At 43.6% G+C, this 23,939-nt stretch overlaps 2 protein-coding genes across 4 annotated transcripts; one reads left to right on the top strand and one right to left on the bottom strand.

The window, feature by feature from the left end:
* Positions 1-287: 287 nt before the first annotated feature.
* On the top strand, positions 288-14,798 carry LOC135497214 (uncharacterized). 2 transcript variants are annotated; one of them, XM_064786960.1, is made up of 2 exons: positions 288-609; positions 6,430-14,798. In XM_064786960.1, exon 2 carries the CDS (start codon positions 6,515-6,517, stop codon positions 11,285-11,287), a length of 4,773 nt encoding a protein of 1,590 aa, XP_064643030.1. In that variant the 5' UTR covers positions 288-609; positions 6,430-6,514; the 3' UTR covers positions 11,288-14,798. The 2 variants fall into 2 exon arrangements, with proteins under 2 accessions (XP_064643030.1, XP_064643029.1); XM_064786959.1 differs by lacking the exon at positions 288-609 and adding an exon at positions 2,276-2,484.
* Positions 14,799-15,589: 791 nt separating this feature from the next.
* On the bottom strand, positions 15,590-23,134 carry LOC135497216 (uncharacterized). 2 transcript variants are annotated; one of them, XM_064786961.1, is made up of 2 exons: positions 23,044-23,134; positions 15,590-18,597 (listed from the first exon to the last, which is right to left on the bottom strand). In XM_064786961.1, the coding sequence occupies exon 2, from the start codon at positions 18,594-18,596 to the stop codon at positions 16,530-16,532; it is 2,067 nt and encodes a 688-aa protein (XP_064643031.1). In that variant the 5' UTR covers position 18,597; positions 23,044-23,134; the 3' UTR covers positions 15,590-16,529. The 2 variants fall into 2 exon arrangements, with proteins under 2 accessions (XP_064643031.1, XP_064643032.1); XM_064786962.1 differs by lacking the exon at positions 23,044-23,134 and adding an exon at positions 21,387-21,478.
* Positions 23,135-23,939: the final 805 nt, after the last annotated feature.

Below are 23,939 nucleotides of genomic sequence, written 5' to 3'. Positions count from 1 at the left end.
GGTAAGTACTGTTGTCCAGCTTAGGCCTGGTTGAAAACTATTGTCAAAAGTGGGGTTAACTCCGTAAACCGATTGATCAACATTTAGTTAACCTTAATATATGCGTCGATTTAGCTAAATACACTGTCCCACTGAGAATTTAGTGATCCCTTTATTGATATGCCATTCGACCCTACAACTTTCACAAGTGATCGTAATATTCTTTTGTTATGGTTTGGTGGCCGAGTTATTTCGTGCCGATATTGTCATGACCTTGCGACAAGGGTTTGGTGGCCGTTCTCCTGGATCTTAGCTCGCTTCGATGTCCTTTTTGGAAGTGTTATCTCGGTTATCTTCGGACACATTGGGAGCAATGATAAATGCCATCCAGGGAATAACATACCTTCAGTCAATTTCATTGCTGCGCTATTGAGATAAGGATAAGGCATTGGTTGTGTCAAGGGGTATAAAAATCCTATAGGAGAGCCCTTGCGAAAGCATACGATATAGAACCTTCGATAATCGTTCTTTTCTTGTGGTTCTTGCGACTTGCTGACAGTGGAATCGATGATTTTCAGGCTTAGATATCGTGCTGAACCAAAATGGAATAATGCTGTAACTCCCTCAAAGGTTGGTTTCTTTTTTTGTCTTTTGGGCGATTTCCCAACTCAAAATTCAGTGAGAGATCCGTTCGCGTTATATCGAAAGTGTCTTCATTACATATTATGACACAACATAGACGCTATTTAGCCGGTTGAAGGGCGCCTATACAGGGGGCCTATTTTAATTAGTAGGCCTATGTGAAACAGACGCACCAAAACCAGCTAAATAGCGTCTACACAGTATATGCTTTCATTAGAAACCGGGCAGTCGTAAAGCTAAAAGCACAGACAGATGTCAAATTTCTGATTTCTGGCGGATTTTAGACCTTTCCCTCTTACAAAACTGCAAAATTTGATTGTGAGTGCTGGCCAAAGGAGATGATTTTAATTTCAGGCTTTTTATCGCAGCTCTTCGGCAAATCCATTCGCCGATTGTCCTGGGCGAGAGTATTGAGCTCAACTCGGGTGCATCTATTTCCACAGTTGGTCTTTGACATCACGAAGATAACCGAGTTATACTCATTGACGCACCACAAATTCGCAACCTACACTATAACCGTTGACAGAACTCATTCTTCTGAATTAATTGATCGATATATTTTTGACACACCTTTCGAATCTCTCATATTCGCACCCGTGGCACGACAGGACTACAAATGTACGAATAAATGCGTGCCGATAATGATGTCGCCGGCGATTTGTAAAAGTCCAAAAATCTTTTGAATCCATGACAAATCCACTGACCTACTCGGTACCAACTTTCGCTATTTCATTACTATCCAAGTCCTTATTATCCATACTTACACCCAGCGGTATTACCGAGGTGCCGCAAATCTCACGAATACGAATCACAAATTACGAACTTCTAATTGCAAAGGTACTCGCGTGCCATTTTGCAGTCAGCTGTATCTGTTTTTATGTATTGGAGGCTAATGCTTTCGTCCAGTTCCGGTCTTATTGAAAATTGGCGCTGCGACAATTTAGACTAATTCGTAACGACTCGGAAAGTTCGTCACCACCAATTCAAAACTCGCTACGTCATCTGAGAACTTACATTGATTGGATTGGTGAAAGTACTTTGGATCCCGGGTAACCCCTCTGAGGGTGACGGACGTCCATCACCTTAGAAACCAATGATCTTGTGGACTCATTGTCGGATAAATAGCAATTCGTAATTTGTAATTCGTGTGATTTGCGGACCGCCCATATACGCGCATTGTCTGGAAGATGAGCAATGTCAATACATTGAGGGTCACGATGATAATATCCTCACGACTGCTGAAGTTTTATAAAAAATAACCGGATTCTAAACCATTAAACATTGAAATGATATTTAGGCTGCTTTTGACTGCTTCCACACTTTGCACAAGCCCAAAACCGTCTGTTTTTCAAAATATCCAAACCTTATTGTAGGAAACAAATATGCCGTAAAATGTGTACTATAACAAACTATTTGATAAAGTTGTTGATGTCTTTCCTTGTCGTGTCAGAACCCTTTATCAACCACAACTGAACCGACACGAAATATCCCAGCAGATGTGATATCTATATATACGTGCCAAAGTTCACAATAGGCCTTTTTCATATGCATTCTCCATTACCCCGTTACAAAGCAATATCGATAAGGCGCACAAAGATTAAGTCTCGGGGACCTTTTGTCAAATTGCTTGGCTCGCATACCGAGATCGAGACCAAAAGATCTCTGTCAATGATATATTGAAATATTGACACTGACTGTGGTTTTGTGTGGTTGAACAGTTAACTGATGTTAGGTTCAATCCACCTGTTTTCTGTCATTTCGGGAAGGATAGTTTGACCAGTAAATGCTTTATCGGTCTCACTCAGGGAGAGGTGGTTCTATGGAGTTAACCTTCGGCAAGCTATTCTGTTTAAGCAATGGTTGGTGAGTATGCGTATCCTACTACGTTCTGGTATATTGGCGTCAACGTCCTACATTGATTTTGCCGGTCTTGCAACTCTACGGGCGACTTGGCGGAATCTGCGGAAACTGGGCGGAAACGGCCTAAAACCAGAATCAAAATATCGATAAATATTTGTAAATATTCGCCGCATTTTGTCTTCCCATGCCTTGATGCTTGGTAAATATGGAATATTACAATTACTATTTATTGTATATTTGATATCGATATTCGCATATTGTTTTTAAGGCTGTTTCCGTCCAGTTTCCGCGAAATAGCAATCGTGACTTATACTCAGTCCGGTTGCATTGGACCGGCCTCGTCCCTCGCCCCATGAAACGATGTGAGATGACGAAATGGACGACTGCCCAGGGAGTCTAGGCCGACCTGGCTCATACCTTTGTTCTCCCGGCCCTTATATTGCATCCCATGTTAAAATTGATACGTAATTGATAATAGGTTATCAAATTGATATAGGATAATTTTCCCAGTGTACAACATCATTACTTCGGTCAACTTTAAACGGCATCGCCATGTAGAATTCCACCAACTTGTCCAACATCTTGTGATATATTTGATCTGGTTGCGGACAGGGCCAAGACTACAAGGCTTTAAGTTTATTCAAGGATGGAATTCAGGCCTAAAACCTGTCCTGAATTTCATTTGGGACTTATTTGACCGACCTACAGCCTCGGGGTGGAGATAGAACTAGCCCAGTGCAATGGCGGCTTACTTACATGTAGAGCATTTTGAGCTCGGCCTTCCTTCTCGAGAAACCCTGAGGTTGAAAGCTACTCTTCACTGTCGGTGCATTTAAGGAGCTCAAGTTATATAGCATCGTAGACTTCAACCCCAAATGCTATCCTTGATAGCATTTACAATTGGTGACACTTTTGACAAAAGTGATCTTGACGGAGGCAACACAAGAACAGATACGTGGTCACACCAGGAGGTATCGCACCGTTACCTTTCCAATCTCATATTGTACTGACGAGGTTTTTTATCTCAATTCTAAGCCAATATCTTTCTGCGCCACTTTGGGAAGAACTTGAAATCCTTAACTGAATCAGTATCTGTTTCTCTAGTGTTTACATGGAAATGGTCTAACGTGAACTTGTCCTGCACCGGTGTAACATCTGTGGTTGTTTCCCATGTGTCAGTGTTTCCAAACAATAGGCAGCTAGAGAGACCACGACTTTTCAATAGGGGGGATACACAGAAAAACTTGTCAATCTATTTTTGAGCGTTCCCAAACAACGAGGGGAAACACTCAAAAACAGAAACACTCAAAAACATTACACCGGCTCTGGTTGTGACTTTATCCTCAAAAGTCCAATCTCGGACAAGTGGAAAACGCTGTGGCGTCTCTTTCCGTGCAGCACAGAAATGATAAGGATCATTTGACACGTTTTTAAAATTGCAACATGCCATGTGGTGCTCGGTATAATGCCTACACTCAAAATATACATCCTGACAATATCAGGCCATTTCACTCGATACATACTTATGCGTAAGGAGAAGTCGTGTTGTCGACACCTGTTAGCAAGAGGATGAAAATATAAGGCTCGCTTTTTTGATTTCGTTGAAGTACCAGCTAATAGTTTCAGCGGTACATTTTCACAGCCCCCAATTTTATTTGTGGCATTTTTGAGAATGCAGGGGGAGGGGAATAAGCCCCTCAAGTCATGGGTCAACGGACTAAACCGTAAAGTAAAACCAACATCTTCTCGACGTTCTGCTCAGTACAAAATTGTCTGATCGTTTAACTTATCAAATGTAACAAATTGTATGTGGCGGTTTTGCTTTACATGCCAGTATGGCTAGCTTAGCTATGCCAGCGAACAAAAGGGTACTTCACAAAAGTAGACTCCAATTAGGGAAAGTTTGGCCAAATACCAAAAGTTAGCTTTCATAGCCTTCAAATAATCTCAAATCCATTTGAGGGAGTAAATATTGTTTTCTGTACAAACGATTATCATTGCACGTTAATAAAAGCGTTAAAAGGGACAACTTGGGTGTGGGATTAAAATGAACTAGCTGGCGCGTCGTAATCGGCGTCTTTCGATGATACTTTCGCTTACATCATACCACAAGTGGTAAATTTGAATTGCAAATTACCCATTCGGACTGAGTTTGATTTTTCCGCGATAACAGCCGAAAAGAAACATAGTGGAATCCGGCCTTCAAAAGTATTACTACCAGCCATGGGTGTGATAATTTTCAATGGAGACTATTCACAGAGCGAATACCAGAATGTCAATGCAGACAGCCAGAAGTTGTATACGTCCAACCGGACAGGGCATTATTATTGCACACCCTACCTCAGCCACAGTATGCTCCGTGAGCCTGATTTTTGCGGTATGTTGTGGATAGTGGGATAGCAACGATGCCGCAAAGTTTGCCCAGTGATATTTGATTTCCAAATCTTAGTATGAGTACATAAGGCGTTATTGCCTGTATTTGTTTGAGGTTAGAATTGCCAATAGTTCAAGCAGAGTAAAGCTTGCTGACGGGCAGTGTCACGGTGCATTTATCACAAAATGATATATCTTTAAAGGCCTATGCTCCCTTCGTTGAAAGATATGGAAATAACTTGAAGTCGAAATATTTATTGAGTGAACACAAATACCTCGATACTACGAGGACACTGGCAGTGACGTTTAGCATCGTGCTATCGGGAGACCTAAAGTCCGATCACGGGTGCATTCAGGTAGGGCTAAAAGTTTCCCGCGCCGGTTGTCCGTGCTAGAATAACAAATACTGGTTTTACTGCTGTCTAAGCGTTGAATTAAGATTGGAAAAACGTCAAGCACTTTCAGAAAAATTATTTACAGGTGAAATAATCCGCTTACTCCTTTAAATGTAGGATATCGAAAGGCCCACTGTCACGCGATTCGCTGATTATCAATCTCTTAAACATCAAACATAACATTATTGCGTGTTAGGGTTGGGAGTGCATTATGTAGAATGAGGTTTTGGGGTCTTTGATCAAGTGATAAATCATCTTGTCTGACGATGTTCGTGTTTCCTTTCAAAAGCATTCGGGCTTAGATTTTAATGACGAGGTTTGCTTATGAAATGTCTTTGCGACGATTGATGTCAGTGGTTTTCATTGAGAATGCGTGACCTTCTACCATATTATGACATATATAAATCGCTTTTAATGTCATAGTTTGTGGGTAAAATGTGACCATATGCTACCAATGCTATCGTTATAGGTTGGATATAGGCCTACAGCCATAATATTTCGCATTCTTCATTCAAACGAATCGATGGTCCATCCGGCGACTACTCTGCACAGTTAGAGGACCGGGCCGTATCTTATTCCGCGATAGATAAATTCCTCGTACAAGCGGGAGTAGCTTGATACATACACTGTCGTAGAGACCCCTATTAGCATCTTCGTGTAACTTAATCTAACCTACCTTATGCATGCCTATAGATTCCCTTTGACATCGTTTGTTGTTGTTTTTAGGTCCCAGGTCATTGATTTTTTATTCTTGATATCGTTACCAGGAGGGCACATTACTCACCTTGTGCCGTCTTCAGCGGTCTTGTTCGAAGCGCCCCCCCGAACGAGTGATTTTATTGCCGCCACCTGCGACAAATTGGTGCGGCCAGCGATAAAAAGATCGCTCGTCTCGGGCGAAATCGGTAATCACACGGTTTGAGGTTGATCGCGGGTCTCTTCGATCACCGATTCTTGTCCAAGTACCTGCGATGACCACAGCGACGAGAGATCTTCGTCGCATGCGATTATGATCGAGGTCGCTGCGACAGAAATTTCTCGTTTGTGGGGCATTTTAGGTAGAGTCGTCAACCCCAAGCATGATTCTCTACGATCTTGGTCTTGGAAGATATTGCGTTTAAGGTAAAAGTGCTATTTCTTTTCTTCTCTCTAAATCATTTCCTTTATTCTATCTTTTCAGGTCACATGACAGTCATGATGCCAACATATAAAACGTCTGCGAGCCTCGTTGGAGGATTGTAAACATACATCACGTGGTAGTGAAAATGGAGTCCAAACAGACAACAGACATTCACTCTGAGGAAGAAATTCCCAACCAGACGAGATCTGATTCCATTTCAACAACGGCTAGTGACGTCACTAATGACACGGTTGATGACGAGGGCGAGAGAATGAGTGTTGGACACTCTTTCATCCGGGTTTCCTCCCCTGGTCCTGACGGGGCGAAAAATATTACCGAAATAAGTGGCTCAAGCCTCGGCAAAACTTTAGACAATGTTAATTTGAACATCAGTGTTAATGTCAACAAGACCTCTCTCAAAGGTCAAAAGGTCAAGGACGAACCTAAGCATAAGGAGCAGACGATAGATGTCGCTCCAAAACTCGGGGTCAAGGCCGTTGCGAAAGAGGAAAGTGAATCGAAAAAGGACAAAGATGGGAAATATACAATCGATTTGCAGTTTACTATAAATATGGATAATATAAAAAAAGGGAAAGGTCACAAGGGGCGGCGACGCCGAGATAAGAGCGATAGTGAGTTGAATGAAGGTGGCGATAGGGGGCGTGAGGAGGGCGGAAGCGACGATGATGATGTGGATTTAGGGGAAGGTGCTATTGGCGGTCTACAGTACGATGTGATTCCTGAGGAACCGGAGAACACAAGTGCTTCTGGGACCCCACGTGGTTCGCTTGGGCTCGAAGGCGACAATGGCAATTTCCTGGCTAAAAAATTAGGGACAGGGTACTTGAGTGGATATGATTCTGGATATTTTGATTATGGTAAGAAGCAGGCCACGGATTTAGAGGCGCAGGAAAGGGATGAGGGCCAAGCTTCCTTACGGATCTCTGCGTCACCGGATGACACCGGAACAAACACGGGCGACGCAGAAGAGGACCGTGAGTCAATGCTGCAACGACAAGATTCTGCCGAGAAATCTAAAAAGAAATCAAAATCTTACATTCGAAAAGAAAGAGCTAAGAAATTAAAGGATGAAGTCACGCCGGAGCCTCGGCCTAGGAGGAGATCGGCAGTGGAGTTAGGTTCAAGGTCGGCCGTGGAAGGTCAAGGTCAGCAACAGACCAAACCGGGCAGACGATTATCTGTGACTTCAGCGAATGAACAACACATGATGGGCTCGAGTGATGAGGAAGCATTGAATGGCAGTGATACGGGAAAATTAGACACTTTGATTATGTTGAACAAACTTAATAATTTCCTGAAGAAAAACATGCCGGGATTAAAACAAAAATCGGATCACCGTACTGAGCGAGGTTCGCAACCTGTCGTAATGAACGGCGCGAGTTATGCAGCGGATTTAGATAATAAAATGCTTGAAATAGCCAGCGGGGAGGATTTAGACACCTCTTTCATTTCAAATACTACTACAGAGGACGGTGAGCACAGTGGAGAGGTGACCCCGCGCAATGCATCTGATACCGAAGAGGAAGAGGGTATGCTGGAGGCATTGACCCCTCGCAACGCCAACCCGGAGCGGCGTGCTAGATCTAGTTTGCCACAATCAGAAAATAATCAACCCGATAAATCGAATAAGCAAACAACGCAAAGAAAAACATTAACACGACAATATGCCAAGGAGGATTACCTTACGCCGCAAGACCTCGGTGCAAGCTCGCAAACAAACACACCAACGCAAGCAGACGAGAGTATGAGACCGGGCCGACTGGCGGATCGCAGGCGTCAAATAAACAGCGTCCCGTCCATCGAAGTCTCAAACGAAAATAACGAAACAGTGGAGGTTGTCAAGCCAAAGGTCCAGGATGTTCCAAAATCGCCGAAGATACAACGGGCGAAGTCGGAGAGTGCTGTCAGCCAGGGATTACTGGCACCGTATTGCAAATTGGACATGGGTAATGGAACAGATGGTGATGAGGTGTTTACATTATCTGCGAACCGAAGTCCGCACTTCTCTGCCAAACATGGGCTGCATCGGACGGAGACGCTTCAGATGGACTCAACTGGCCGCACTAGGGCGGAAATTGTCCTAGACTGCGACCACGCGGAGAATTTGACTGCTGAGGAGCTAGGGATTACACTCGGTGAGGGTGAGGAGTTGCGTGTCTTGCCGGTCTTGGTTTTGGACGCTGACACGGACGGTACAGAGGGGAATCCGGCTGAGGAAAGACCCGAATTTCCTCACTCTTTCGCGCCGATTGGGATTATACCATTATCTGATAAAAAGGAGAATCTGACGCAGCAGGAATTGGGCCACATTACGGAGAAAGCGGAGGAGATATTGAAGGAAACTGAGCGAGGTAAGATGTTCAAAGCAGTCCCTTCCCCGAACTTCCATGTTGGTAGGCCAAAGGCCCCGACTGTGACTCGGACGAGGGTGCTGCGCCCCGCTGCGACGGGGACGCAGCCGAAACAGCTACAGACCCAGGAAGAGCCTGCCCTGCCCGTGACCATGATGATGAAGTCCCCGCAGATTGGTAGGCGCACAATGTCTGAATGTGGGAGTCCCCGGGGCAGCCCAAGGGTCAAGCGGGCAATCTACAAGGAATTCTTTGAACCAACTCGCCGAGTGACTCGGCAAGAAAATGAACTGTGCTCTCCGATTGAGAAGCGACATCACGATGTCATTGAGGGTTTAAACCAGATGCAGTTTGAGAGACAGATATCTGGCGAGGATATCAGCACGAGCGGTTTGGGTGGCTATCACAAGGATTTGCGATACCAAAGACGGAGTTCGCGTGACTCGGTCGGGAGTGATTCCAGTAGCGCCGGATCGAAGGAGGACCAGAAACAAGAACGAGTGTTTGTTTTTCCGCCTACTGTGCCAGCGAGGAATAGTTACAGGATTGACTCCGACCGCGAGGATACCGCTAGCATCAGTTCCGGGTCGGGGGCCAGTGTAGGAGCCGGGGATTCGATCCGGGAACGTAAAAAATCTCTCGAGGAGAAAGTCAAACAAGGTGAAAATCGGCCACCACGTCCTCGACCACCTCGGACTCTCAATTTTTCGAGTGTTTCCGATATGCGCGATGATATCAAGAGAAAACTAAGTGACGGGGATAATGTTCAGCCGGTTCTGGATGGAAACAGGACAAGGCAACCCCCTGAGGCAAAACTTACAGCTTTTGAAAAACCACCAGAATATGCAGGGGTCAGGAGTAAGTTTGAGAAGATGATGGCTCACGATGGACTGCAGTCGCCAACGCTGTCCCGGCGGCCCGACACAGGAAGCGGAGGTTTGTCAATTACTAGGGATTCTCAGTTCTCGAAGACCGTTGAGGATAAGCCGGCCACCGTGGCGAAGAAACCTGAGCAGTCATGGACTTTGAGACAGCGCGAACCCGAGCGAAGTAAGTGCGCTAGTGCACCCACGAACAGTAACACTTCTAGCAGCAGGATTAAATCATACCCGCCTCCAAGGACGGATGATGAATGGTTCATGCCGAGTTTCGTCCCAAAGACGAAAGGAGGGGAAAAAGACACAAAAGAGAAAGAAAAGCCAAGTCCTCGCGATGTCTCGCCGTTCCGAGTTGAAAACACCGATTGGTTTTATACGGAACCTGAGGTTGCTGGGCAACAGCAGAGCAGCCGAACACTGACAATCCCGGGCTCGTCTGGCGCGAGGCAGAAAAGACACCAATGGTCGGGGGCTGTGCAGCAACAGAACCGTGATCCTAGCGATTCAGGGACTAAGTCACGGTCGGGCAATCAGAAAAGTGCGCCTAAACTTTTATTAAATTCAAATAACAACGCGCGCAAATCACGTGACGGGGAAGAACAGGACTGGCAGTTTTTACAAAAGACTGAATCACCGAAAACCCAATCGTCGCCTGTCCAACTTAAAAAACATGCGCGCTCAAAAACTGATGAGCCTCGTTATGGGCTTACAGTTCAGGCTGAAAGTAAACATGAACGGTCAAGGTCATCTGATGGAAATAATTATGGATTAACGCTGCAAACCTCGGCCAGGCCGAGAACTGTGTCGCAAGGGAGTGAGGCTGATGACGTTTTCGTGAGTTACCCGAACAATAGTACATCTCGATCGCCATCTTTGAGTCGGGCGTCATCGCAACCGCAAACTGTCGGCAGCCAGAACCCGTTTAAGGATTATAGACCTGTCGGTAGGCACCAGCCGATTGTTATTGACGGGCGAACACCACCTAAACCGCAGCCCGCATCCACATCTCCTAACATCCCGTCAAGGACATTATCGGATGTTCAGAGGTCAAAACCGATACCAGTTAGGGGTCAAAGTTTACAGTCGCCATATCCGCAAATGTCAAGGTCGAATCCGAGTCAGAGCAGTATGTCTGGCCTCGCGATGAAAGCAATTGCGAACGACACGCGCAATTACCCGAGTACCTCTTTCGATAGTTCGCGTGGAGACTGCCAGCAGGGGTACCCCAGTATGGCCAGCGTCGATTCAGGCTGGTATTCAGATAGGTTAGATTCGACCATGAGTGATGTTTTCGACCAGGAGGGGTACACTTCGGACACGACAGAGACGCCAAGGGCTGTACCCGGACGTAACTTTTTCCCGGGTTATAACGGAAGAGCAGACGACAGCGTAAAGTCACCTGACCCAAAGCCTCAACTGGATTCGGCTATCAACCAACTTCTGGATGAAAACGACGGCTACGGAAGTGATGATGAACTGTTCAGGCAGAGGTGTATCGACGTCTTCAAGACGTTGCATCACGAAGATGTTGTTTATCAACAGTTCCAGAAACTTTTAAGGTTCAGGCAGCGTCGGATTAGTTTGCACAAAGACAACTTCAAAATCATCCCGAAAAAGGACGATCGGAATGAAAGTGATAGTGATGGGAACATGGCCTATCTTGTGTGATAAATAATTGAACTTCATGAAAGCCGCCATCGTTCATTGGTTGAATCTGAGCCTTGTTGTTGCGACGGCCAATCAGGCTGCTCGTTACATCTCCTTTAGGAGTAAAATTGATTTGTGGTGTTGGCGACTTTCAAATATCGACACAGTGCCATTCAAATAATTATGTTTGAACCTCTGCGGATATACAAAGCGCATTATAAATGTGAACATCAACATTTGTTTCCGATGTGACCTTGAAAATTATCTTAAATCAATACCGATATGTACTTCCATTGCCATGAGGGGAATTTTATGCTCTACAGCAATGTTTATCTTTTCACGTGAGCCAGTAGAAATCATCTTGACTCTCATGCGTTTGCGTCACCACTATCGAGCTTTGGCTGAGTTATTCAGCGAGCTCAAAACATTGCGGGTCAAGATGGTAGAAATACAGTTAACACAAACAATTTTTGATTTTTGTGGCCTCCATGTGTTGTGGCCTTCTAAAGGTCTTGGCCCGGTTTTTCAAAAACAGTTTTGTCGCTAATGCTGGCGTTAGCTTAACTTGGCGTTACGTTTGAGGGCTAACTGAGGAGCTAACGCTATGTTAAAGGGGGACTATAGGCAGGAGCAGAGGGGCTAATTCGGCCTTCAGGTGACTAATATACACAGTAAGGGCCCTGGGTCATGTCAGATTCAGCACTAGATATATTCCTCGTACAAGCGAGAATCATTTCAACGTACTGTGAGATGTGATAGAGACCCCTATTGGCGACTTTGTGTAACTTTATCTTGCCTGCCTAGCTGCTGCCTATATTGTCCCTTTAAGTTGACGCCAACGTTAGTGACGAAAGTTGTTTTGAAAAACTAGGTCCTGCGCCTAACTGAAAGAAATAACGCCAAGTAGAGTCTAACTTGTTTTGAGCAACTGGGCCCGTGTATATACAGCTGTGTAAAAATCTGTATACATTTCGAACATAGTGGATTGGAGATTTTGATATACATGTACCTCCAACTCGCAATAGGGCTTGTACAATGTAGTGTATTTATCAGACTATGCTTATGGATTATATTCAGTGTAGGAATAGGAGTACAATGTACTGTTGAATGGGCATACTACTTATATCATTATTGGCTTAGCAATTTTGAAATTTAAATTTTTTTCTACTCGTCTGAGTTTTTGAAAAGGACGTATGGGTTTTGGCTGAGAAAAGATATTGTAAGACCAGGTCTCAGTTATTTCTTAGAGAGCAAATTGCATTTTCAGTCAAGTCTTAGACTCGTTTACATGTACATCAGAGTCTTGAAAGACTCTTTTTACATAGATTCCCGGCATAGAGTTCACTTTGCCATTAGTAACATGTCACTTTAGGAACGAACCAACCATTTCCAAAGCTGTTGCTGCATAAGATTCACGATATCACCCTTCACCGTCACGTCACGTCAAGTCATGTTTTAAGCCCAATTCCTTGTGACACGTGACATGTCACATGTGGACCTTGACAAGTGACAACGTGAATCAATGTTAACTCTTTGAAAATTCTGTGAGTTCCCCTATCGTTCCCCTATTATTTCAGTGGGACGTGTATTTCTGTCACATATCGGTACAGGTACGAAATATACATTATGCTGCATGCAGGGCATAAGAACCCACATGTCGGTTTTCAACTAGGTTTTTGAACTAAGAACCTGCTGTGATTGTCTCAGACTTGTGACATCGGATTAACATTGAAATGACCATGCAGGCCGAATAATGGGATCAAGCCTCTATAACATTCGCACATCAGTGCCGTCTAAATCAACCCGATAATCCCTTTGTGTACACGATTATCATAATCGTATGATTATATTAAAGTGTGATTGATATATGGCTAAGATTAACGGTAATGTGTACGCATACTTTGATTCCACGACCCTGTTATATCTTAGTTTAGTGAGAATGCAGTGATGTCTCGGCTCTCTTTATTGACCATAGGCCACAGCATTTTGTTTGGAACTTGTAATCCTATAGCAATTGGAACTCTCTCTAAGCAAAGTGAATGCCAATTTCAAGCATGTGAATCAGTTTTTTGTTTTCCAGAGAACAGAACCCCATCCTTGAATTGACATTCACCTCATTACAAAAGAGTTATAATTGCTTTAGGATTTCAAGTTCTTGCCTTAATGGTGATGCCTTAGACCCCGAATTATTACTTCAAGGATGACTTGAGCATAAAATGATACATTTGCACCCGGTATTGACACCCGTCAGAAAACTGAGACGACTTTGCCTTCGGTCAAGAGGTGAAAAAGTGTCTGCTGTCAGGGTGAACACATAGTTATTATGTATTCTGAAACACATCGGTTAACATTAAGTATTGTGCGTGTACATGAACTTTCTAACTGCTCGTATTAATGGCCGCAGCGCTAATGGTGTCGTAACCATGACCTTTGATTGGTACTGAATATCGAAGCAGTCGAAAAGTAGCCTTAACAATTCTTCACATGCCTATTGACCTTGTGGCCTACTATTTCTACAAAGTGTATAATAGGCCTAATATATTTTATCAAAGACGAAGCCGAGTGTTTGATATACATGCGTTAAATCTCGCATGGTATTTTTCTTCAAGCCAATTCATGTTTGATATAGCGCAGTAAAATAATTACTTGTGCAGGACCTTAGGCAATTTTCATATGTAGTTATATACAAATGGGCCTAAGTCACGCCTTTGTACTGGGAAACCTGTTGCAATTATTATAATCTATTGATGTAATTTTGAATGTTTTGGTTTGATTTGAAAATACATGTATAATTGCGGAACCCATTGCTCACTTCAGAATATGTTTATCATGATAAATAATGTTGTGTGGGTCTTTTGAAAGCTAAGTAAACCAAGTTACAATCAGTCTACAAAAGAGAACTGGGGGACAGCCATTGATACATTTTCCCCAGTATAATGTCCAATCCTCGCGCTGATAACAAGCAGTATAGAATTCGTTAAGGGTTGACCACAGGTACCACCGGCAGTTTGGCCACCAGAGCTTGAAATCCTGACGCATTTAGAACACTTCCAAATGAAGTGAACGCCAATTTCAAGGTTGGGAGTCTGTTCTTTGTTTTTCAGAGAACAGCCTCCCATGTTTTAAACTGGGCATTCACTTCATTGCTTTGGGATTTCATTTTAGAACCAAAATGGTGATACCTTTGGTCAACCCATGACGCATCTCGAAGCCATCCAACTGAAAGCCAGTACTTTTTTTTGAAGATGGTTGCAATCCGAAGGATTTTTTCCCCTAGACAGGTAGATTCCTAAGCCATTTTTCATTCACAAGATTCGACCGCGCCTCATCTCCAAACGCGAAAAGCTCTGAATCTGAAATGTTGACTGATCTGTTGAAAGTTTGAGTAGTGTGTTTTTTGTTAAATGTCGGATGTTGCATTGAAATCGATATCAAGGGAAGTTTTACAGTTTATATAATTTTCATCTAAGCATTTTATATAATGCAATGTCTAGGGTTAGGCCTATAGTATACCTATAGAATACCTTTATTTCCGTACCTTTTTTCCTGTACCTTTTTTACCGTATACCGTATACCAATACATTGGTTGACAAAGGTTGCCATTATTATTTTTGGCATGAAAATCGTATGTACTTATTTCCAACCGCAAAACCGCAATTATTTCGTGACGGGTCTCTTCATCAAATGTTATTTTGACCCACGGATACCACAGATCACTCGTGAGAATAAAAGTGGGCTATTTTACATGGGTCATTTCCTGTGTATATTTTCATTATGTGCACATAGTGTGATTAAGTCAATAGGTCTTTTTTAATATCGAAATATAGTATTGTCAGGTTTAAAACTTGTGGTGGTACTTGAAACGTGTACCCGCCGTTTGATACCTTCCCCTATCTGTGGCGCCTGTAAATGATGTAGAAGTTTGAAATGTCCTTGGAAAGACTGTCCGGGGAACGAAGGATTCTACTTTGCGTTGTAACCCTAGGCTATTGACGGTCGTGGCTCCAAGAGAATCTTACCTGTCCATAATCAGCCAGAATACAATATGGCCGGACCTCTTCGCAGGGGGACATTTTTTACTCTCTACACCGGTGTTGGGGAGAAGATGCACGAAATGTGAAACAGTAAACCAACAGATTTTCGCCCCACTTTATTTTTGCCAGCGATATTCACACATTTTTACTGATTTTACTTTGGCAGATGTCGGTATTTCAAATCTAATTTTCGCGACTTTTATTTTCGCGAATCGAAGTACATGTAGTTCGCGAAATGCTAAGTGGCTGTAAAATTTGAAAGTTATATATTAAGTGCCAAAAAAGCAAGTTGTGATAATGATAACGCCATTATTTATTATTACGTGTATCGTAGAGCTATATAAAAACGCTTTTGTGAATGGAATTGCATTAGAATCTTATAAGAATTAAACGATATGGAATTGTTTATTTTCTGGGTTTTTTTACTCGTCAAGTTCAGTGTCACAGGGGAGGAAGGACTGACGTCACTACCGAGCGCAGTCCTGTCAGACTCTCGCCCCAAGTCACTGTTGACCGGGGCGATCGATCGCCAAATATCACGAGATCTCGCAGGGAGACGCGTTCATCCATTGTGTGCGGCATAGCGCTTTTATCTTACATAAGCTGGTAATCGCCTCTATAGATATAATTCCCTAGTTTATCAGCCAAAAAAGGTTGCAAAATACTACGTAAACACTATGTTTTCGGCAAGCCCTCTGGTGGCAAGCGAGGCAACTAAACCTTGCGCGGCTTTTGTTTTCTTTCATTATCTATTTTTGGTCGTATATACTCGCTGGAGTTGGAATTTAGCATTTTACTCCTTGTTTCAAAAGGTGCTGCCGAAGCAAAAAGGACATTTATTCTCCCATTTTCAACCGAAGAAGATCACAAAGTAAGTGTTGGTGTGATATGTGATTTCTTTTGCAAATAAAATACCTGTACTTTATACGTTTACATTGCTCAAAAAATGCTTGAGAATCGCAATTGTGTGCCAGCATAGGAGTACACAGCCCAACACACTGAGAGTGACGTCATACGATCTTGATTGGTCATAATGATGCCGGAATTTCATGCAACTTTGAAGCGTTTGAACAAAGTACTGGTAGGTGAATATGACCACATGTCAAGCTGGTAAAGGAAGTCCTCTGTCACCCAAACACTTTTTTGTAAAATTCGGTTAAAAATAAGGAAATATACACCATTTTGGCCAATGCACTTGTGAAATAAGGACCGGAAAATGAAACGAACCATTATCCGCTGTGACGGAAATGCTTCTGGTACATGTGAGCCGGCGTGTTGAAGATTTGCTTCGTGGGTTTAGAGTTGACGTCCACGTTTAGAGGCTCCTCATACTTAAAGCTGCGGCAGGTCGGAAAGTCCTTAGGAGGCTTCGGGAGCTTCTCGGGCGCTTCTCTCACAAGCATCGTCATCCCGTCCAAGTTGTGTATCTCCACGTGGCAATGCATGATCCAGATACCTGGGTTGTCTGCTTTGAATCTGAGGACAACGTACGCCCCAGACGGAACAATGACAGTATCCTTGACCGGGGGTCGCTCCAGGTTGATCCCGGGGATGTTGTCGCCAGACCAGGTGTGGTTTGCCCAAGTTGCCGCGTTACAGTACGACTTTTCTCTGTCTGGGTTACCGCGGCAGTCTATATCTAGATTGTCTGCGAGGAATTTCCCAGTGGTTTTATTAAAGCGCCCATATCCCATCTTCACTACGTAAAAGCTGTGTCCGTGCAAATGTATCGGGTGAGCCCATCCCTTTCCTTGACCCATGTTCAGGAAGACCATCTGCACAGTGTCGCCGTAGTTGATATCCACGTGGTAGGCACAGGAACAGGTTTTTTCTTCGCCACACTTCTCCGGATCACATCCCCAGTTCATCTCGTCCGGTTGTGTGAGCGGACTAACCGTTGGTTGAAGATAGGCGCGGCCGTTGACTGACCCCGGTGTCCAACCTTTTCCCGGGAAAGCAAAGTTTAGGAAGAACTCCTTGAAATTAGAACTACCAGCGTTTGGCGCGTCACCTGCTCGTCCCCGGAGTTTATCCAGCAAAATGCACTCAGTATTCTGACCACTTGGGTAGTATCTAAAGGGGCAATTCAGGACCTTACAGGGCTTGCTTCCGGTGCAATCTCTCTTCTTTGTTGTTGGCTCATGCACGGGGTCAACACCGTCATAGTTCAAGATAGCTTCAGCCACGTGTTCAACATCAACTTCTAAGGTCTGCGCCCGGACCATATAGTTCTGAACTGGTTGGTCCGCAGTGATCATGACGTCATACCTCTCGCCTGGATTGATGATGAGAGATTCCACGGGCATCGGGTCTACATCGTACCCATCTGTAGCAACGACTGTCAGTTCGTGCTGATCAATGGAAACTCTAAACGGGTACAGGTTACCGGCTGCAATTATGCGGAAACGGTACCGTTTACCCCTTCTGACTTTGAATACCTCTAACGGAGCTCCATTATGTATCTTTAGGGCGCTGGGATCATAGTACCGTCCCTTGCCATTGATTAAGCCCGCTTGGAAATGGAATAAACTAAAATGGCCGCCATCTAAAGAATCACTGTTACCCATTTTCGTGCTCCCCACGTACATTCCGTAAACCATCTTAAAATAGGCCAAATCAGAGTCCCAGTCATGGTTCCAATCCTGTAACAGTAAAATATGTTCTTCTGGTTCCGGTTCCGCAAGCGCAGGTTTGGGCTTATTCTTTATGATGAACGCCCCGAAAATTCCCATGGTTCTCTGACTTCCGACATGCGCATGATACCAGTAAGTCCCGCCTGGTTGAGTTATCTTAAACTTGTGAGTAAATCGTTGTCCTGGAAGTACGGGGCATTGTGTGACGAAACCTACACCGTCGCTCCACGGTGTGCCCTTCATGTGGACACCATGAAAATGAAGCGAGATGGCCGCACCCAAAAGGTGGTTATGGAGATGAACGATGACAGTCTGTCCCGTGTAAACGTGTAGTGTCGGTCCAGGCATGGTTCCGTTCACGAGATATACCAAGCGCGAGTCCGTGTAACCATCAGCCGTCACAACATCCGACATATCCAGCGCCTGCGCAGTAGAGAAGTCCGTTACGTTAGAATGATAGATTTTCCCGCTAGAGGGCTGCACCATCAGCTTCCCGTGAACCATGGTAAGTTTTTCTTTGACATGGAGCCAGAACTCGCAGGTCTTCATCTCCGGTTTGCAGGGTTCAGATGGAGGGATGAAATCCATTGGTTCCTCCATCGCGTGTACGGCAGCCGCCATTATCAAGGCGGCGCAGAAGACCAACAGCGCATGCGTAGACATTCTGAAATAAACAATGGTGATAAGACTTTTACCACTAGAAAACGGGCCATGAACCTGTCACGTGGATCGCCCTGAAAACCGGAGGTTTTGATAGGGTGTGGTCGGGGGGTGGGGGGAGGGGGCAATTCTTTCTTATGAAAATTTCAAAATGATTCTTGGCACCTGGCAATAATAACCAGCCCTGTTGATTCGAAAAAGTTCACCGAGAAATACGCAGCACAGATGAAATGTCAAAATCATTACACAACGTTAGTGTACACGAATAAATACAAAAAATTTCTTCTTGACCATTATGCAATGTAAAAATCCTCCTGTGTTCCAAAATTAGATTGATGAAAAACCAAACTTTGAAGAAATCGGCCCAGTTGCTTTCCAAGTAGCAACCGAAAAGGACATTTTTTTACGAAAAAGTTATCAGTCCATTTTTCGTCACTATTTATTCGCCATAAATAATGCCATTAGTCTTTTAAACACATAATTGCAATACGTATATTAGCTGCTGAAATTCTGTGGTAATTGTCGATTTGTGCTATCGCCTACATTGTAACAAGTACATGTCATCTATGTATTGCAGTACAGTAATTTCCTTGATAATATCAGGTACACAATAATCATGCTGGGACGCAGTATTTTTACTTTTGTGCGGATTTTGGGACATTACACTATATAGTCACAGATCTAAGACCGATTGATTATTCATGACATGTATACTAAATCGAAACTAGGGTCAAGCCGGCAACATGACGTATATAAGGTGACTTGGTGTCGCCAATCAATCGTCAAACCGAATAAAACGAGTTAAACGTAATCGAAAGACCGTGTGCATATCTTCGCCGTTCGTTAAAAACTGACATTTGTAATTGAATTAGAGAACATTTTCAATTTCATAAAACGTACTGAATTGCCGTCGTGTAATCTTGACATTAGAGGCGCTGATGTCGTTCCTTACAACGCCTCTAGAACTAGTTGGTTGCCACCATCTTGAAAAGCAGTACCGCGGATGTAGATCAGGAAAGAATCTTTCTTATTACTGTGAGGCTATCGCAACACCACAAAGCCCTCGATGCTCTACGCTGCGTAGGTAGTTCTCCGACCAGTCATCTTAAAATCCACTATTAAGTGCCAAATTTTATTCATAAAGATCATTTTTAGTTACTTTAAATAAAAGAAAACGTTTTATCAGAGAAAGTGGCACTAATTCGGCCTGAATGAGATTTAAAGTCTGAACTGGCGACACAGTTTATGACGTTGGATTGTCAAAACTCTGAATCTCAGGATGCTGTCATCCAAGATGGCGGCATTTGATCAATTTTTAATGTCGGCACTGGGGCGAGTTTGGCCGTCGTGTTGCCAAATATACAAATACTACATATTACCTAGTTTCAGCAAAGTTGTAAGCATGATACATGTAACTTCACTACAGCATTGTGTATAACTAGATTTTTAGTTTCCTGGACCGCCAGTATCAAGGTAATCAGGATTATAAACAAAACTCAGCTGAAAAGACTTCGAAGAGTGAATTGTTATTGCTGAAAGTGTCTCTAGCGCAGATTTGCCGTAATGTTCATGCATTCGAAAGTGTCTCTAACGCAGATTTGCCGTAATGTTCATGCATTCAAAGGTGTCTCTAGCCCAGATTTGCCGTAATGTTCATGCATTCGAAAGTGTCTCTAGCGCAGATTTGCCGTAATGTTCATGCATTCGAAAGTGTCTCTAGCGCAGATTTGCCGTAATGTTCATGCATTCGAAAGTGTCTCTAACGCAGATTTGCCGTAATGTTCATGCATTCGAAAGTGCCTCTAACGCAGATTTGCCGTAATGTTCATGCATTCGAAAGTGTCTCTAGCGTAGATTTGCCGTAATGTTCATGCATTCGAAAGTTTCTCTAGCGCAGATTTGCCGTAATGTTCATGCATTCGAAAGTGCCTCTAACGCAGATTTGCCGTAATGTTCATGCATTCGAAAGTTTCTCTAGCGCAGATTTGCCGTAATGTTCAAGCATTCGAAAGTGCCTCTAACGCAGATTTGCCGTAATGTTCATGCATTCGAAAGTGCCTCTAACGCAGATTTGCCGTAATGTTCATGCATTCGAAAGTTTCTCTAGCGCAGATTTGCCGTAATGTTCATGCATTCGAAAGTGCCTCTAACGCAGATTTGCCGTAATGTTCATGCATTCGAAAGTTTCTCTAGCGCAGATTTGCCGTAATGTTCAAGCATTCGAAAGTGCCTCTAACGCAGATTTGCCGTAATGTTCATGCATTCGAAAGTGTCTCTAGCGCAGATTTGCCGTAATGTTCATGCATTCGAAAGTGTCTCTAGCGCAGATTTGCCGTAATGTTCATGCATTCGAAAGTGTCTCTAGCGCAGATTTGCCGTAATGTTCATGCATTCGAAAGTGTCTCTAGCGCAGATTTTCCGTAATGTTCATGCATTCGAAAGTGTCTCTAGCGCAGATTTGCCGTGAAGTTCATGCATTCGAAAGTGTCTCTAGCGCAGATTTGCCGTAATGTTCATGCATTCGAAAGTGTCTCTAGCGCAGATTTGCCGTAATGTTCATGCATTCGAAAGTGTCTCTAGCGCAGATTTGCCGTAATGTTCATGCATTCGAAAGTGTCTCTAGCGCAGATTTGCCGTAATGTTCATGCATTCGAAAGTGTCTCTAGCGCAGATTTGCCGTAATGTTCATGCATTCGAAAGTGTCTCTAGCGCAGATTTGCCGTAATGTTCATGCATTCGAAAGTGTCTCTAGCGCAGATTTGCCGTAATGTTCAAGGGTTCTAAAGTACTGACCTTAGTTCGTAGATTCTGGTTCAAATCAGGTCGATGAATGGCGAGACGGCGATTGTGAGGTCTTTTTATATGAGGTGATAGGCCTATTGAATCAGAGCGATAATGTTGTAAACAGACTATCGCCGCTAATAAATTGTCCATGTCCCAACCTGTTTACTACCAGGCTCCAGGCTGATTCGTCATCATTGGAAAACCATGAACTTTCTCTTTAAAGGACGAGTATCTCGAAAATATTCCAGGCCGGTGTAGAAGTAGAAAAAATGTCTCCCTGGAAAAAGAGTCCGGCCAAATTTTGTTTCCTGACGGATTGTGGTATAAGGTTCACTACATTTTTTTCTCACATCGCCCTAATACAGCTCCCTCATCTTTAGCTTGACATTCGGACTTTTTCTATAACGACTTTCTAGCGCCATCGTACAGAACATTTTAGAACGATGCGATTGTGGCGCCGCTAATCAGCCGATTCCGACAACTAGCCTTCGTCCGTGACTGTCTAACGGCAGAATTGTCGTCGTTGTTTTGAAAACCTTTTAAGGGAAACCATGTCTATATCAAAAAGCCTTCTTTATAACATTTTCAAAAACAATTATGTAAAGTACCAAATTTTCACGAGGGCCTTTGTTTCGCGGATTTCGTGAGTGACCTTGATCGCGAAAATGTTTACTTAAAAGGCCAAGTTGGGCATAAGATACGTTGGTTTTCCATACAAAAACGACTTCCAGCAGGACCGTTACTTCTCCAAACAGGATCACTAAAAAATCATTACAACGGGGTGTAACCTTTGGCCTACCTGAAATTCATAAACCATCCAAAAGTGCCTCGTAACACTGGCGAAAAAGCGTTATCAGGGATCAGCATAGTGTGGTACGACAGGTGGCGGCGCATGGTGTCAGGCAGTGGTATTATATATCCTCCTGGCTAGGTAAATCCCACGCCCAAGTTGTCCCTTTAAGTTGGAAAAACTAAGGAAAATGTACCAGGAACTTATTCGTGAACTATTTATATTTACCAGAAGTTTCCACGAATCGAGAAAAAATGGCAGTTTATTGTATATAACGCGAAATTTAACGACGAGTCTGCGCATTTAATTGGTCAGCCGACTGTTTGTGAATGAACATCAGTTCTGCGAATTTGCGTCAAAACAAAACAAAAAAAAGCCATTTTATGGCCTTTAATTTTTCAGGTTTTTATCTAAATTAGTCATATCTAAACGGATGATATGTCCCAATTGATTCTGTCATCAGCAATCAAGGGATTTTGCCGCACTGGGAGGGAACCTTGCGATTGGGGGGAAAGTCCCGATTGAGAGGTTGCAGCCAGGTGGAGAGTTTCCATAAACAAGTTTTCTAAAAGTCTGCTGATAATCACGAACACGCAAACAAAACAGTAATTTCGTTATATGCTCCGAAATATTAATCAGACGGATAAGCGACAAATCGCAACACCCATGGACACGATCCATATGGGAGATTTTCCGTCCATGTCGACGCCATTCGGACGGGCGCGGCACAGAAACTCAAAATCAGTGGCCGTGGTCAAGCCGCCCGGGTGTCGAGTGCGGGCTAAAAGCCCCAGCGGGTCTGCCTCGTCTCGACCATGACCTGATATTTCTGATTACTGATGATAATCTAGTAGACGAACTAGTTGTTTCACGTACCTTTCACGCTCCTTGAGTCTGATGAGTCCTAGCTGGAACTTCGTTTGTGGACCTCTGACAAGACCTGATTACATCAAATCTGACTTCGCACAGGCATACATTAATACGAGTAAGTTAAAAAAAGCTCTTCCACTTAAAACGTCAACGTGTTCACTGCACCCTCTTGTGCTCCGAGAATAAGAAATAAACATTGCCGTAGTTCAGTTGTTATGCACGCAAATTCGCCGAAAATTGGCATTTATAGTATTTGTATATTAGTCTAAATAACGGCATTGCTGAAATTTATATTCATTGCGTGTCTATCCAAATTTCCAAATTCAAATTCAATTTATAATTCTCGAACAAACGGATTAGGCCTTTTACGTTGAGACTCTCAATAACTCCTGCACCTGTGGCAGATGCGTTAGTTCTCGTCATGTATAATAAACCGAATTGCGAAGATCCATGCAATCTCCCAATGAGAGGACGCGCTTCATTTTATACCGGAAGAGACAAATGTACGCGAGCGGTTTCACAAGCCAGTGCGGAGAATGTCTCCAGCTGAACCAACGAGTCGGCCCAGGTCTGGGATGCTTGGCATGTGCCGGAATCCTTCTGAGCTCTATCCTTTGTCCATAACTACTACAACGTTTACATTTTTAGATTTGTAGAGACCCGGGGAGACGTTTAGAGAACTTTCGATGTATTTTATCTGATAGTTTCCAATTGCTGACGTCACACGGGTCGTTGAAATGGTGTGAAATTGGTCCAAAATAGGCCTGATGTGTGTCAAGTTCGCCTGATCATAGATTGGTGATATAATATTCATTTCTTCGTAAGGCAACAACCACGTGATAGCCAGGGGAATACTGTCCTTAAATCAAATTAAAAAGCATACGGGGGTGTTGAGGCTTTTC

Source organism: Lineus longissimus, chromosome 12 (assembly GCF_910592395.1).
Source record: "Lineus longissimus chromosome 12, tnLinLong1.2, whole genome shotgun sequence".
In the NCBI taxonomy this organism is placed as follows: domain Eukaryota; kingdom Metazoa; phylum Nemertea; class Pilidiophora; order Heteronemertea; family Lineidae; genus Lineus; species Lineus longissimus.
This window is presented reverse-complemented; position numbering and strand designations above follow the sequence as displayed.